This window comes from Eschscholzia californica, unplaced genomic scaffold, assembly GCF_041429995.1.
Source record: "Eschscholzia californica isolate CP2 unplaced genomic scaffold, dmEscCali1.0.p SCAF_4, whole genome shotgun sequence".
Taxonomy (NCBI): domain Eukaryota; kingdom Viridiplantae; phylum Streptophyta; class Magnoliopsida; order Ranunculales; family Papaveraceae; genus Eschscholzia; species Eschscholzia californica.
This window is the reverse complement of record NW_028238461.1, coordinates 45,010,933-45,025,857: the sequence shown is the minus strand read 5'-3', so window position 1 is coordinate 45,025,857 and position 14,925 is coordinate 45,010,933. Positions and strand designations below refer to the sequence as shown.

Here is a 14,925-nt window from a genome sequence, read left to right as displayed (position 1 = left end):
AGGTGCAGATACCGATACCCGATGCGCCGGCTGAAGGTGTTCACAAGAGAATTAGGGTGTTGGAACAATAACCCAACAACCATTCAATCGATTCCTGTTTGCTTTGAATTGACCCTTCGTTGGAATAGATGCTTTTGCAAGAATATATTATTTTACGTATTATCGTGTAGGAAAACTTTTAATTTTTTTGGTTTATAATCCCGCCACTATGAAAGATATTTTTTAACAGGAAATTTGGTTGAAGGCCCAATTTATTTTTTTTAGTTAAAAAACAAGTTAGATTTTCTTTTGTTAAAAATCCAAATTTGTATTTTTTTTTTGTTAAAAACTCAAATATTTGTATTTTATGTGGTTAAAAACCCAATACATTTCACAAAGGGGTTGCAAGACATTGCAAAGTTGTTGCAAATCATTGCAAAGTTGTTGCAAGGCGCTCCAAAATTATTGCAAAGCAGCAAAGCTAGCAACAAGGCGCTGCAAAATTGTGGTAAAGTGTTGCAAATTAAAAAACTACTCAGGGAGCTGAAGACTAAAAGATGGACTGATCCTTTTTAAACAAAATCCAAATGTTTTTGGGGGTTTTGCAAAATTTCCAAAAAGAAAAATATTTTGAATCCAGTGCCAGATTACAGAGTAGAATTGCTTTAATTTTTGTAAGGGGAAGATTTGCTCTAAAATAAAAACCATAAAAAATATTGAGTGATATAATATATTATCAAAAATAAAAGAGAAAAACAATAGGATACTTGTAAATCACACAAAAGTTAAGTGGATCCACTACATTTTTACGGAGTGTTGTTCAAAATTAAAATAATAATTTTATGAGTTATTTCCTTTTCTGCCCCTATTTTGTGACCAGCTTCCTTCTTGGCCCCCATATCTTTCATAAATTCAAATTGGATCTCATTTTCTAATGTAAATGCCATAACTACCCTTCCTATAAATATATTTTCAAAATAAAATTAATTAGAAAATATCTCTCTCCACCTCACCTCTCTCTTCTTCGACGAAGGACGCCGGGTAAAAATTTTTCCGGCCGGACGACCTTCAAACATAAAAAAAAAACTCCGGCCGACGACTTTCAAACATAAAAAATAAAATAAAAAGTTTTCCTCTTTCTCTGTAAACATGAGTTCTCATTTTTGCTTAGTATATGTGCTTCCTCACCGTTTCCAGATACAGTCAACAGCGTTATCACAGGATCTTGACTCTTTAAACACATCCTTAGTCCTTACGATATTACAAGGTGTGTTGTTCCATATCACATCCCACAAACCATCACTGGCTATAATCAAAACCAGATCGGGTCTCGATAAAAATTAACATGTGCATGAGCGGAGTTAGAGATAGAGAACGTTCATGGCGACTTGCCGATGGCTCTGGACATTGCAAGAACAGAAGCACCATCCCAATAGATTACACGACCACTGGAGTTTTGAATTCGAAGAAGTTCGTCTGGTCGATCTGGCTGTTCAAAGAGAAGAATTGCAATATCAGGATCAAAATTGAATTTCTAGGTATAACGAATCAATTCGATTGAATTCTAGATACTCTAGATTACAGATCTCTAATGGAAATGTTACGTAAATTCTGTTAAAAAATTGACTAGGTAAGAGCTTGGACCTTATGATCGACGAAAATGGTGATAGCTTTGCCGGATGATGATTTTGAGTTTTCAATCTCTTCTTTAACTAGTTGATACAACCGATCTCCGTTCTTTTCCATCTTGTTGCTTGTGAAACTGGTTCAATCTTCATCTCCGACTTACTTTCTCTAACAATTTCAACACAGATCTCCGCCATCACTGATCTGAATAATCTAAGACGGAGAAACCTCTCCAAAAATCAGTTCCTTAATTCTTTGATCTCAAGATCGAAATTTGAAGTTTCAGAGCTTTAAACGAAGAAGAAAACAGAAGAACCAAAATTTTCTATAAAGTCCCTGTACAACACATATATTTTACTTTCGACTCTCTATTTTTTTTATGTTTAAAGGTCCCCGGGCGAAAAAATTTCCGGTCAGCGACCTTAGTCGGAGAAGAGAAAGGTGAGGTGGAAGTGAGGTGAAGAGAGATGTTTTCTAATTAATTTTATATTGAAAATATTTTTATTTTTTTTGGAACCAGTTAACTTCATTAAAAGGCAGCAAAGCCAAAGTGGACTACAAGACGAAGTTAAAAGAGAAAAACAAAACAGCTCCCTAGCCAGAAAGGAGTGCCTAAAACCATCTAACTCAAAAGGGTTTGTTGGGCCAGCATATGGGCCTCCACGTTTGCTTCTCTAGGGCAGAAAAGAAGAGACCCCAGGTTTCCACTAGACAGCAAACTCTTAGCCTCTTGGATGTAGGGTTCCAAACGCCACGTGTAATCATCCCATCCGTTAGAGATTGCATCTATAATAACTTTACAGTCTCTCTCATATAAAGCTTGATGGAGCCCTAATTCCTGTCCAAACCTAAGAGTGAGAAGACAAGCTTTAGTCTCCGCCTCCATGGCCGATTGTGCCTCAATTTTCTCTGACCTCTGATCAACCTTTCTTCCTTCATGATCCCTCACAATTACTGCTATAGCAGCTCCGTTCAAAGTAAAACCAGCATCAAAATTTAGCTTAATCTTGTTCAACGGTGGTGGAATCCAACTAATTTGTACATCCATGGCTGCCGATGTTGATGACCTGTTTAGGTAACCTCTAGATCTACTCAGAGCTTGAACAACAATGGAGGGGATGTTAATATTATGATGGTTAAAAAGGAGATTATTTCTTCCCTTCCAAAACTCCCACAGAAGGTAAGCTCCAAATACTAAATCCTTTTCATTATGTTGATTCTCGATCATCTTCTTAATAAATAATGTCGAATCTGACTCCACTGTTATCTGCATATGATTTTTTGCCGAGTCCATCAATTCTACAAATCTTGAGCATGTACCAAACAGGTGTTTCACTGTCTCTATCTCTTGTCCGCATAGGAGGCAAGTTGGATCCATTGTTGGTTGACCTCTACTTGTGTTGTGAAGCAACGGTAAGCCATCATTCACCAGTTTCCATAAAAATAGAGCAATTTTTGGTTCAATACACTTTGTGTTCCAGAGTTTCATCCATGGAAAGTTGGGTATAGATCTGGTATTTTGTATTTGAGGAGTTATTTCTTTGTAGTAAGATTTAACTGAGAAAACACCTTTTTGATGTGGAGTCCATATCAGTCGATCCCTTGTCCAGGCATTAGAGAGTGGTATTTTGAGAATCTCCCTTGCTGCATTAGGGTCAAATAGGTCATAAATCAGTGATTCCTTCCATTTTTGATTGATGATTAGGTCTGAAACCATTAAATAATCTGTGTGTCTTCTTTGCTTAACCTCTGGTTTGAAACCTTTCACTGTAGGTACCCATGGATCACGGTGAATGTTGATTGTTGAACCATCTCCAACCTGGAAGCACACCTTATCTCGGAGAGTATCTCGGACATGCAACAAGGACATCCAGATCGGCGAAGCATTATATTTTTTCGTCTCTGTTCAATAATCTCCTGTAACCGTGTATTTAGCTTTCAGTACTCTGACCCATATTGCTTCGGGTTGATTGAGGAATCTCCAGGCCAACTTGGCCACCAGAGATTCGTTGATTTTAGCCAACGACCGCACACCTAGACCACCCATCTGTTTGGGTTTTTGAATCAACTCCCAAGGCAAAAAATGCATTTTCCGCTCCTCCTCGTTATGGTCCCACCAGAAGTTACGTTCTATCCTCTCCAAACGATTTAAGGTCCCTTGAGGAATAATGGAGAGGCCCAGAAAGTAAGTTGTGATGGGATTCAATACCGCTTTAATGAGAGTTGTTCGACATGCTTGGGACATAAGCTTTTTCTTCCAACCTGCCAATTTTGATTTGAATTTCTCAATAAGGAATTCATGCGCATGAACTCTGTTTCTCGGCTTTAACATGAGAATGCCCAGGTATTTTTCTGAGTCACTCATCAGTGGGCATTTAAGTTTAGTTTGAAAAGCCGATTTCACCTCTGTAGGAACACTAGCACTGAAAAATAGGGAGGACTTATTATAATTAACCGCCTGACCTGAGAATTTCGAATATGAGTCCATAAGTTGGATCACTGCTTCTAAATTCTGAGTAGTGGACTCGCCGAAAATAAGGAGGTCGTCCGCAAAGAGTAGATGTGAGATTCTTGGGGCGAATCGAGTTACTTTAAAGCCAGAGAATAAGCCCTTTCTCTCATAACTGTCGATCAGGAGCGATAACGATTGGGAGACCAAAATAAACAAATATGGCGATAAAGGGCATCCATGTCGTAATCCCCTGGTAGATGTCAAATTTCCGCATTGATTACCATTCACGACCACACTGTATGACGGAGTAGAAACACAACACATTATCAATGATAGAAGGGGTAGTTATGACATTTACATTAAAAAAAGGGGTCAAATTTGAATTTATGAAAAATAAAAGGTCAAAAAGAAGCTGGTCACAAAGGTGGGGGCTAAAAAGGAAAAAACTGATTTTATTTACAGTTTTTTCATTTACAATAATTATAGACGAATGATGGGAATGTTGATTTCCTTAATCAGTCAACTGTTACAACAAAATATAAAAAATAAAAATTGTATATTCAACAAAAAATTGCTTGTTTACAAGAAAAAGAAAATAATAGTTGTGAAAGCAGTGTTGCTTATAGGAATGAAATTTGTTGGGTAACTTCATAATTATATTAACTTTTTTCCATAAATTTCTAATTTATTTGTTTTCTTTTATTGACTCGCATGACAACTTAACTCGGTTTCGATTTAACAGGCCTAGTCCTGGGTTAGACCAGTGGCGGACCCAGGATATTTGTACTATGGGGGCACTTTTTAATTATAATAGATAGGAAAAATAAACGAAAAGCACAATTAGTCGTCGAGTACAAAGCTACACTAGTCGTCTCTACTAACAATACTCAAAGTATTGTTTTTCTTTGAGAATTCGACTACGATTTGTTACAAGGCATTGATACATCACGAAGATGTGATAAACACGATAACCACCTAATTTAGACTATGAACGAAAGAGGCCTAAAGCCCAACAATATAAAAGATGCCTAAAGCCCGACAAATTTATTAACACCCTCAATCAAATTAGTTGTCACTAATTCGTGAGTTGTTTTGACTTATGTCTCAACATATATTAGTATCCTTACGGACACTTGAATTATTAAGAAAAACCTTAAGTAGAAGATATTACAGTACTTTAATCTTCAAAATTATAATCACAACGTAGCTTCTTTGTAAGAAACGTTATCGTAAGAAGATAGGAGAATATAAAGCTACATGAAAAATATTTTCAAGAATTAAATAAAGTAAAAAAGAATGATAAAAATCGCATAAAGATACTATATAGAGGCCACAAAACAGCTCGAATAGAGTGTGATGAAACCCAAACAAAAAAGGGAACCGAATTTGAATGTATCAAAAATGCGAAGGAGCTAAAGAGAAAGATCTCAGAAATCAGGGGCAAAAAAAAAAAATTAAGGGCAAAACAGCAAAGTTAAAAAAGAGAAAAATCATGTAATGGGGGTGAGAATTGAACCTCAAACCTCTTAGTCGTAGCCTCCCCTATTTACCATCTCGGCTACATAGAATTAATGTTAGTTTTAGTATGGCACTTACTATTACCTATTAGTTAAGCGAACAGGTAAAGAAACCCCAGGACCTGTGGGCTGTGGGGGCACGTGCCCCCACGGGTCTCTACGTGGGTCCGCCCCTGGGTTAGACTTGGGTTCTGGCTAGTGTAGGCTCGTCTCGATGCCTGACACGACCCTATTTTTTTCACGTCGTACCGACCTGATTCGATAAGAGCATCTCCAATGCAAAACTCAATAAAACTCTAATTGACTTATATGTTAAGTTTTAATTGAGACTCTCTTTCATGTATGACTAAATTGAGTAGCTTTAATTCAAGTCATCCTCCAAAATATTACTCAAAAAAGCTCTACTACTTACACATGTCACACATACATTTACTAGGATAAAATTACTTGAGAGAGAAATACTTTCTATAGATCCTAAAATTAAATTGCTTATGACTAGGATACTTAAGAGTTAAGACCATCAAAATAAATATCGAAAATAGATTTTCTGTTTGAGAATCCTAAAATTAAATGTTTCTACGTCATCATAAGAGCATCTCGAATGCAACACTCAAATTTTAAAGTTTAGAGAGCCACATGGGATTTCTTAGAGTTTCTCTTTAAAATTCATCAACAACAAAATATTTCTTTCTATTTTTTTAGAAAATCAATTTTTTTTTCCAAAAATCATTTTTTTTCCAAAAATCATTTTTTTCCCAAACATAATTTTTTTTTTTCCAAAAATCATTTTTTTCCCAACAACCGTTTTTCGCCCGAAAATCGTTTCTTCCCCAAAAATCTTTTTTCACGAAATAATATATTTTTTTTGGTAACAAAATTTTCCTTGAAAACTGTTTTTCCTCCAAACCCTTTTTTTAACGAAAAATTGTTTTTGTCTTCTCGAAAAAAAAATTTCTTTCTCGAAAACCGTTTTTCGATAACTGAAATTTCCTGAAAATTTATTTCTCAATGAAGACCGTTTTTCCCGATCGATTTTTTTCAGGAAAAAAAGCGTGAAAAACAAGGTTTCATGAAATCCCGGTTACTGAAAAAATAATTTCGGAAAAAACTATTTTGAGGAAAAAAAATTTGTTTACGCAAACATCGAAAAAACGGCTCTCGAAAAAAAAAATTATGAAGAAAACGGAGGATTCTCGAATGAAGAAAAATCAGTCATCCAAACACACCATTAAAATTTGGAAGTCTTGCATTAAAGTTGCTCCAAGCAAGATTACGTGAAACTGTTATATATGTAACTGAATGTGACCCAAAAGTGTAACGGTTTGACACCTCTTAAGTCAATGACCATGAGGTCGTGGGTGAAGGTGGAAGCAGTTTGCCATCAATATTTATCCTATTTAATTTAACAAAATATAAAGTAAATATTGTAATAAATTTTTCAGGGTTTAAGTCTCTCTCATATTTTCGGACTTTAGGCCTTTTCATTATAGTTTAAATTGAGTGGTTATCGTGCTCATCACATCTTCATGATGTATCAATATCTTGTAACGACTAACGTCGATCGTAGTTCGATTTTTCGGAAAAAAAAAGACGGATTAGATCTGGAACGCGTTTGGTCACGTGTTATTTTATCACGGAGTACATACCGTTCCACCACGTGAGTATATAACTGTACTAGAGATCCACAATTACCTTGGAGATCATACCTTTTGTAATCTTATGTAGATTTGGGCGCACGTGCATGTACCACGTTTTACTTTTCTAGGCACACTCTTTTCTTCAAAGTCGATTCATTTTTTTTTGTCTAAAAAATTAAATTATTATTTCTTTGAGGGTATGTTATCCCAACCGTATGTCTCCAGAATATAAAATAAATTGAGTTATTCCTCAAATGACCTCCAACTTTGTGACCAGCCTCCTGCCTAACTCCCTATTTTATCAATAATTCTCATATGATTACCTTTTTCAGTTACCATTAACTTTCCGTTAACCAGTCATCATTGACTCCATCTCATCACCTCATTTTCTCGCCACCTCATTTTCCGTTAACTCCGTTTTTTACACGTGAATAATTGATGATGGATATAGGGAATTAGATGTTATATTTTGTGGTATAGATCTAGGAGAGCTAGCTCGTGTAGATACTGCCACCTCAATATACATATATCTTTTTCATTTTGAAGAAGCCCTGGTTAATGAGATGGTGTAATACGCTTCAGTTTGCCTATCCTGCTGGAATTTTGTTGCTTCAAGAAAATATGTTTCTTTTCTCCGACGCTACACGCATAACTTTGTAAATTAATTGAGGTGTATGTCATTTGGCGTATAATTACTCTAACTAGAAAAAAACAAATACGAATAAAAGGGAGAGAGTTTTCGTATTGAAACCAGAAAGGTACATTATTTCCGTGCATGTTTTGCTCTTAGTTAAAATAAGATACTTTGGTGCACACCAACTAATGCATGACAATGATACCACATATACGAAAAGCTATATATACAATTTCCTCAATAGACATATCTCTTATACATATGACACGTTTAATTGCATTGTCTGGGCTTATTTATATATTGTTGGTTATGTGTATGATATATACCTAACATTTCCTAGAGTAGTTTTATAGAGCTCTTAGGGTTTACCCTAGCTTATGAATGATCCTTGTCAGATTTGGAAAATATAGCAACAAAAAGTTGGTTGCATGACGAGGCAAATTACTAGTGAAACAAATTACAAATAGTGCAGATGATGTAAGCATTATTGGAGGTATAGGTGGACCATTAGTTCGTATTGGTGTCCACATAAATTTGCATGTCGAACATGCATAAAGTGTGCATGTCCAATTTAATGAATTATTGATGTTGAAAGCTACGCTTTTTTTCTTTTTTGTTGGGAAGGAATAGGATTGAAAGCTATACCTTTTTTTTTTTTTTTTTTTTTGTTGAAAGATTGAAAGCTATACCTACTATAAATGATTTCACTTGGATATAAATAGGGTTTGTTGGTCAGTCTTGCAAAAGTGATTTGAAATAGACCTACTTACACTAGTGAATAAGAGTTGAGGTATAGATTGGGCTATATCTGCAGGTTGTTTTTTGTGATCTTCTCCTCTGTATGTGGGGCATCCAACCGACCAACCCTATATTATGAAATGAAAATTTTATTTTATCTTATTATATGATGTTGTTTTATGTTATTAGATTTTAGATGGTATAAAAGGATCTCATAGTGGAATTTTATTGGAAGGTGATTTATATATTGTAAAGAGTGTTAGAAACTAATTCTTCCATCATATTCTATACCAAAAGGAATTCTTTGAGTATTCTCCTCATATTCCTCCATATACTCAAACAACACTCAAGGTATCTTATTAGTTCTTGTCATCTACACGTTTTATGATCGTTTTATAAGAAATCCAAATTCGTTCAAACCAGCAAAATTTAACTATTGCGGTAATGGCCTTCACAAGAAGCAAAGAAGAAAATAATAATTCATTAGTGTCATAACCTTGCGTAACGTGGGATAATACTAGTATCTCCCCTCAGTACTAAGGCTGAAGTCACTCGACAGATCCCCTCTGCACAGAGCCAAGGTTACTAAGTTCCGGCCTATTCTTGAGATAATAGCTCTGGTACCATGTTAGAACCCATTGGGCCTAACTCCCATCATTTTGCCAGGAAAAAATGCCCAAGCTTAGTTACTTATGCAAGTTCTAATGCTCAACCTATAATGCTAAGAAAATTGTTACGGAACAGGAAAAATTAGGCAGACTCTAGGCATAAATCTAATGTGACTTGTTGTTATTCGTGCTTGTGATGATTCTGATCCACTGAACTGTGAAGTGTGAATCACGACAAGCCACATAGGAATTCTGCCAGAGTCCGCCTAGTTTTTCTTGTTCCCTAGCATCACTCGCTGTCACTCGCTGATATGCTAGGGACTCTTATGATGAGTTATCAACATAGAATCTCAGTTTTACCAACACAACAAAAAGATAGTAGAAGAAACTGAAAGCATTAAATTAAGATTTAAATGTCTGAATTCCATGACATTCTTATTCTGTTTGTACCCAACCAAAAAGGGCTTTAAGATTTTTGAGATGTTGGCATAGCCAAAGACACACCCTGGCTTGGTAAATCTTTCCATTGTTGAGTTACTGTCTTGATCTGGGTGAAAAATTGCATACCTGCCTTGCCTGCAATTTCAGAATAGATCGTTTAGTCCCATGGGAATACTTACCAATTATTAGAACAGAATGAACATGTAAAAATCCAAGAAAAGTTTTTACCATAGAAATTGAGATCGCCTGCAAAAGATGCCTTTGAACCAGTGAATGAGAAGAATGGAAGAGGAACTGGGATCGGAACATTAATCCCCACCTGAATCAATCAACAATAAACCAACAAACCGAAGTGAATCAATCCTTATATTGGACAATAACTACATTTGGTTTATCGGTTTGGTAAAGATTGATATACTAACCTGGCCTGCTTCAATTTCGTGCTGAAATTTCCTTGCAGCAACCCCAGATGTAGTAAATATCGATGCTCCATTACCATATCTATAATAACAAAATGAAAGAAATTAATGCAAGAACGACAGAGATTCAGGAGAAAACGAAATAAGAGGAAGAGTAGTACTTGTTTCTGTTAACAATCGCTATGGCCTCTTCTAGACTGTCAGCCTAATATGATTAGGCATGGAAGAAAAAGAGCCATTGTCAGTAAATATATCCATACATATTAAGATGATAAAAGAAGGTTATTGGTAGTAATTAGCATACTTGCATGCATAGGAGAACAGGACCGAATATTTCCTCCTGCACAAAAAAAAAAAATTAGACGCTTTTGTTTTTCTTTTGTATATTTGAGTTAATATTGAAGGAAATTATGTCAACATGTCTAGACTATCGACCCTTCAACAGAGAGGGTCATATATATGATATTGGTTAATCTGCACATCACAACATCATAGAAGAGGAGAAAGAGTAGAGATACCTCATAGCATTCCATGTCGCTTCTCACTTCAGATAAAATGGTCGGACCGACAAAGTTTCCGTTCTCATAGCCTGGAACCTATTTGGTACAAATGATGATTCAAAACTATCAGGTGTTTTGGAAGCCGAACGAGGAGGTTCTCTAACACAAAAGAAGTTACGCAGTCTGATAGTGGTTGATAAGAAGCCATGTTTAATTAATACAGTAGTTGTAACAAGTGCGCCATCATAACGAATTAATGAAAACAGAAGTTTTCATGTGCCACTCCTCAGGTTAATGACTAGAATTCGACCCACTTCAACTGGAACATATTTGAAACTTGGGATTCAAAAGAAGTCTATAAATAACTGTGTAGGTGAAATAAAAGGTTTAGTCAGAGAATGGATCTCTGACAAAGCAAATATTGGGTACTTTGATATTGATATATTTGACACTCAAGAAAAAACATGCAATTATCGCGTTATTTAGGGCATAGAAGAAGAAAAAAATAGATACCACAATGTTTCTTCCATCAAGCACAAGCCTAGCACCACTTTCAACGCCGGTTTGGATCAACCTGTTTATTCGTTCCTTCGCCTGTATGCATTAGAAGTGAACTTAAAGGCTTAAAGCAACAAAATATCACGTGTATCGCAACCCCGATCCAGATCCACATAAAATCCCAAACATTTAGCATGCATTTTTTTTTTATATCAGAGACTGCAGTAGTAAGTTAGTAACTAATTTTTTGAGACCACTGATCACCTGTTTGCTAATCACAGGACCAAGGTCGGTGTCAGGCTCTGATCCTGCATTTACTTTAAGAGTTTCGGCGCGCTCCTTGAGACCCTCTTCCCTGAAAAGTATAGGCTAAGTAAGGACCCTATCTTAAGAGAAACAATCGAATAAAGACCGATTGCTTCCGAGAATGAAAAGAATGTAAAAACTTGTCACGCACAGGAAGAAAAAGGATGGGCAAGAAAAACAATTGTATTTATGAGTATGCAGATACGAAAGGGAGACATGGATCTGTGGAAATGCTACATAAGATAAGGCATCCAATAGAGGAACTGAAATCAGTATGGATAGACTACGTACCATGGTTTTGAGTCTCCCACAAAAACAACTGTGCTGAGCGCCATGCACCTCTGCCCTGCAGCGCCAAAACCAGCTGCAACTAGGGCATTCAGAGTTGCGTCTATGCTTGCATCAGGCATGACAATTGCGTGATTTTTTGCTCCCATGTTGGACTAAAGATAAAACTCAGTGAGCGAACTAACTTAAATAATATTTGTAATCCAAGATACTGTTTGAAAACAACAAAATTAAACATATTTAAGAAGAGATAACTACATGCTTAATATATACTCCCATCCCATTACCTGAACACGTTTCCCCTTAGCTGCTGCTCTTCCATATATATGCATTCCAGCCTAAGAAAGCAAATTAAATGAATAAATATGACTAAGAGTTATCAGGGCAATATAATTTTTTTTTAAAAGTATTGGACTAATAAGATAGTTTGATGTCCATCCATATTAATCCTTGTTTCGGAATGCACTTCCCAGAACCGGGCTGACTTGAACGATGAAGGAAAACTGAACAAATACATCACTTTGGACAAATATAAACCATTGCAACAAGAAATAGATTGGTCAAATATGATTTCACATAGAAGGCTCCAAAAAAATGATTAATTGATCAAATGTGGGAGCACAATATACAAATTAGTATTGCGAGTCACATACTAAACTTGAACTTACTGTATTTGAACCAACAAATGATATAGCCTTGATGTCATTATCATCACAAATATTATTAACAATGTCCTGCCAAAATTGAAGAGCAATAAATTCTGTCAGAGATAGATACATTAATCCAAGTGAAGAAAAAGATAACTAAAATAGTAAAATCAGCATAAGTTGTCTGGTGATTGTGCTTACACATATGGTGACAAATGTCATGGCATTTAAAAAAGTTTAAGGGTAATCTTTCGCTTTATTTGACAGTACAGAAGAGGTCCACAAAGACTAAATACTAGTAATAAGAAGCTAGAGCTTACATTGGTGCCATGAACAATATTTAGGACACCATCTGGCAAACCAGCTTCCAGTGCTAGTTCCGCGAGTATCATAGAAGCCCCTAAGTAAATAATTAACAAATGAACTTAGTCACAGAAAGTAAACTAATGAAATGAATTTGGTGGTAGGATTAAAAGGCTAAGGGAAAGCATCGATCCCAAACCTCAAATAGTTGAAGGAATGTTACTTATGGTGATACTGAGTGAAAAATGGACACCAAGTTTGAAATGGAAAAAAGGGGAAGAAACACATTGTGCCTTGTGAAAATTGCAAACCCTCGGCAATAACCATCGTAAGGATCATTGTAAAAACAAAAAAAATAGGGGGATACCACACCTGGATCTTTCTCCGATGGCTTTAAAACAAAAGTATTTCCACAGGTAACTGCCACAGGGAACATCTGCAAGAAAGCATTCGATTAACACTAAAACTGAATCTTGCTCAATATTCAAATGTGGGAGCCTGCCCCATAAACCTGTTGTTCTATACTCACATGTAGGTGCCTCTATTCCCTGATAGAAACATAACCCCTGTACTCCTAGGTCTTCCTCATAATAGAAATAAACCAAGAAGAAGGTAAAGAAACAAGCATCCATACCCATAATGGAATCATTGCAGGAAAGTTGAAAGGACATATCCCAGCACAAACACCAAGAGGTTCCCTGATACTATATGTATCAATTCCATTTGATACATTAGAGACGAACTCCCCCATTTGCAGAGTCGCCATCCCACAGGCATGTTCAACTACCTCTATAAGAAGAAAACAACCCAACCTTTCAGAACAGATATAGTCTCTAAAGTTTGAATCAATTATCAAATCGCACCTTAATTTATCATCAAACAAACAACAAGAGACATACTAACCTAACCCACGGAACACATCACCATGGGCATCTTTCAATGTCTTCCCTTGTTCTGTTGTTATACTCATAGCAAGTTTATCCTGAAATAAGTAATAAAGTAGTAAAGATGAGAAACAACTGAAACAAAACGAAAAAAGAATCTCATTTCGAATCACTTTAAACATCAATTATATAGCTCACCATGTCTCTTCGAATGAGCTCTTGCAGCTTGAACATGACTCGCTGGCGTGTAGTGATGGGAGTATTTCTCCATGAAGGGAAAGCTTGTTTTGCTGCATTAACAGCAGCTTTGAATTCCTCATTTGTAGTTAGTGGTAGGTGAGAAACTACCTCTTGAGTAGCCTTTCAAATATAGATATCAACAACAACAACAAAAATGAACAAAATTTAGAAGATAAAACACTGATTTTGTATCATCAAATCAATCAAAAAAGCAAAATCTCTAATCTTACAGGGTTAATAACGTCAATCTTCGAACTCGATTCAGAATCAACAAATTTTCCACCAATAAGATTCGGAACTCTCTGTATCAGTAATTCAAGAAAATGTAAACTCAAAAAACAGAACTTGTAAGGTTAATCAATAACATAAATCTAATTCTAGAGAGAGAGAGAGAGAGAGAGAGAGAGAGAGTTACTGGAGGAGGAGTTGGGTGATTAGGAGATGATTGAGTAGCAGTTGAGAAATGAGAAACTCCGCCAAGAGCAGAAATCTGAGATTTCATTGGTTTAATAAAATTTCTACCTGAAAGAGCTAAACAGATCAGCATAAACGGAAAAGGGATTAGGGTTTTAGTTAGTGGCACTACTGAATATATTGAATCTGTCACTAGTAGCGATCAGTAAGAAAGGAAAGAAGAAGTGATTATGACTAGTAAATGAATTACCTCGTCGAAGCGAAAACTGCATCATTTTCTCTCTCTAGATTATTTTCTCTCTCTAGTAATTGAATTTCTTTCTAGTTCAACAACTACTAGGCTATATGTATGATGTATCCGCTCGCTGCTTCTGTCTTCCTTCACGCTCCTCTAATGGAGTCACCCGTATCAATTATGCAAGATTCGTTGTACTTAATTACCATTTTTATTTCAACAAAAAAAAAAATAATTACCATTTTTATTAGTATTATTGATTTTGAAACTGAATTGAATTATCTTTTGGGTTTTGTTTTGGGGCATGTAATTTTAGTTGGGGGAACGATTAGATCTAAGAAAATGTACTGTACTATGTTGGTTTATTTACTCGGTTTATTTACTCTCCAACCTCTGACCATCTTCATTCTCTTCAACTAAAACTGCATGCCCTAAATCATTGACTTCTTTTTCAGGATTTTTCGCTTTTTGGGATGTCAATGCACTTGTTAGATATAAATTCTCTTCATGTTACAGGAAGGTGCAGACCAACATTCCGGGCTGCTAGTGATACTGTCCG

The 14,925-nt window shown here is 35.9% G+C and overlaps 1 protein-coding gene across 2 annotated transcripts; it reads right to left on the bottom strand.

Moving 5' to 3' along the window:
• Positions 1-9,570: 9,570 nt before the first annotated feature.
• ALDH6B2 (aldehyde dehydrogenase 6B2) lies at positions 9,571-14,849 on the bottom strand. Of its 2 annotated transcripts, none has more exons than XM_086636228.1 (19): positions 14,382-14,849; positions 14,133-14,248; positions 13,948-14,019; positions 13,676-13,837; positions 13,497-13,575; positions 13,228-13,382; positions 12,966-13,029; positions 12,611-12,690; positions 12,312-12,377; positions 11,931-11,981; positions 11,647-11,798; positions 11,314-11,404; positions 11,065-11,145; positions 10,570-10,647; positions 10,356-10,391; positions 10,213-10,256; positions 10,055-10,133; positions 9,861-9,951; positions 9,571-9,767 (listed from the first exon to the last, which is right to left on the bottom strand). In XM_086636228.1, the coding sequence occupies exons 1-19, from the start codon at positions 14,404-14,406 to the stop codon at positions 9,658-9,660; spliced, it is 1,632 nt and encodes a 543-aa protein (XP_086492354.1). In that variant the 5' UTR covers positions 14,407-14,849; the 3' UTR covers positions 9,571-9,657. The 2 variants fall into 2 exon arrangements, with proteins under 2 accessions (XP_086492354.1, XP_086492355.1); XM_086636229.1 differs by having other exon boundaries at positions 14,133-14,239; positions 14,382-14,598.
• Between the last annotated feature and the right edge of the window lie 76 nt (positions 14,850-14,925).

What these genes read in the sequence shown, in the direction of transcription:
- ALDH6B2 (XM_086636228.1), bottom strand. Translation starts at nt 14,406, where the DNA reads ATGATGCAGTTTTCGCTTCGACGAG. An exon ending in CTGCAATGATTCCATTATGG is followed by an intron (nt 13,030 to 13,227) that starts GTATGGATGCTT and finishes GCTTTCTTGCAG; the next exon opens with ATGTTCCCTGTGGCAGTTAC. An exon ending in GCGATTGTTAACAGAAACAA is followed by an intron (nt 10,134 to 10,212) that starts GTACTACTCTTC and finishes TTGTTATTATAG; the next exon opens with ATATGGTAATGGAGCATCGA.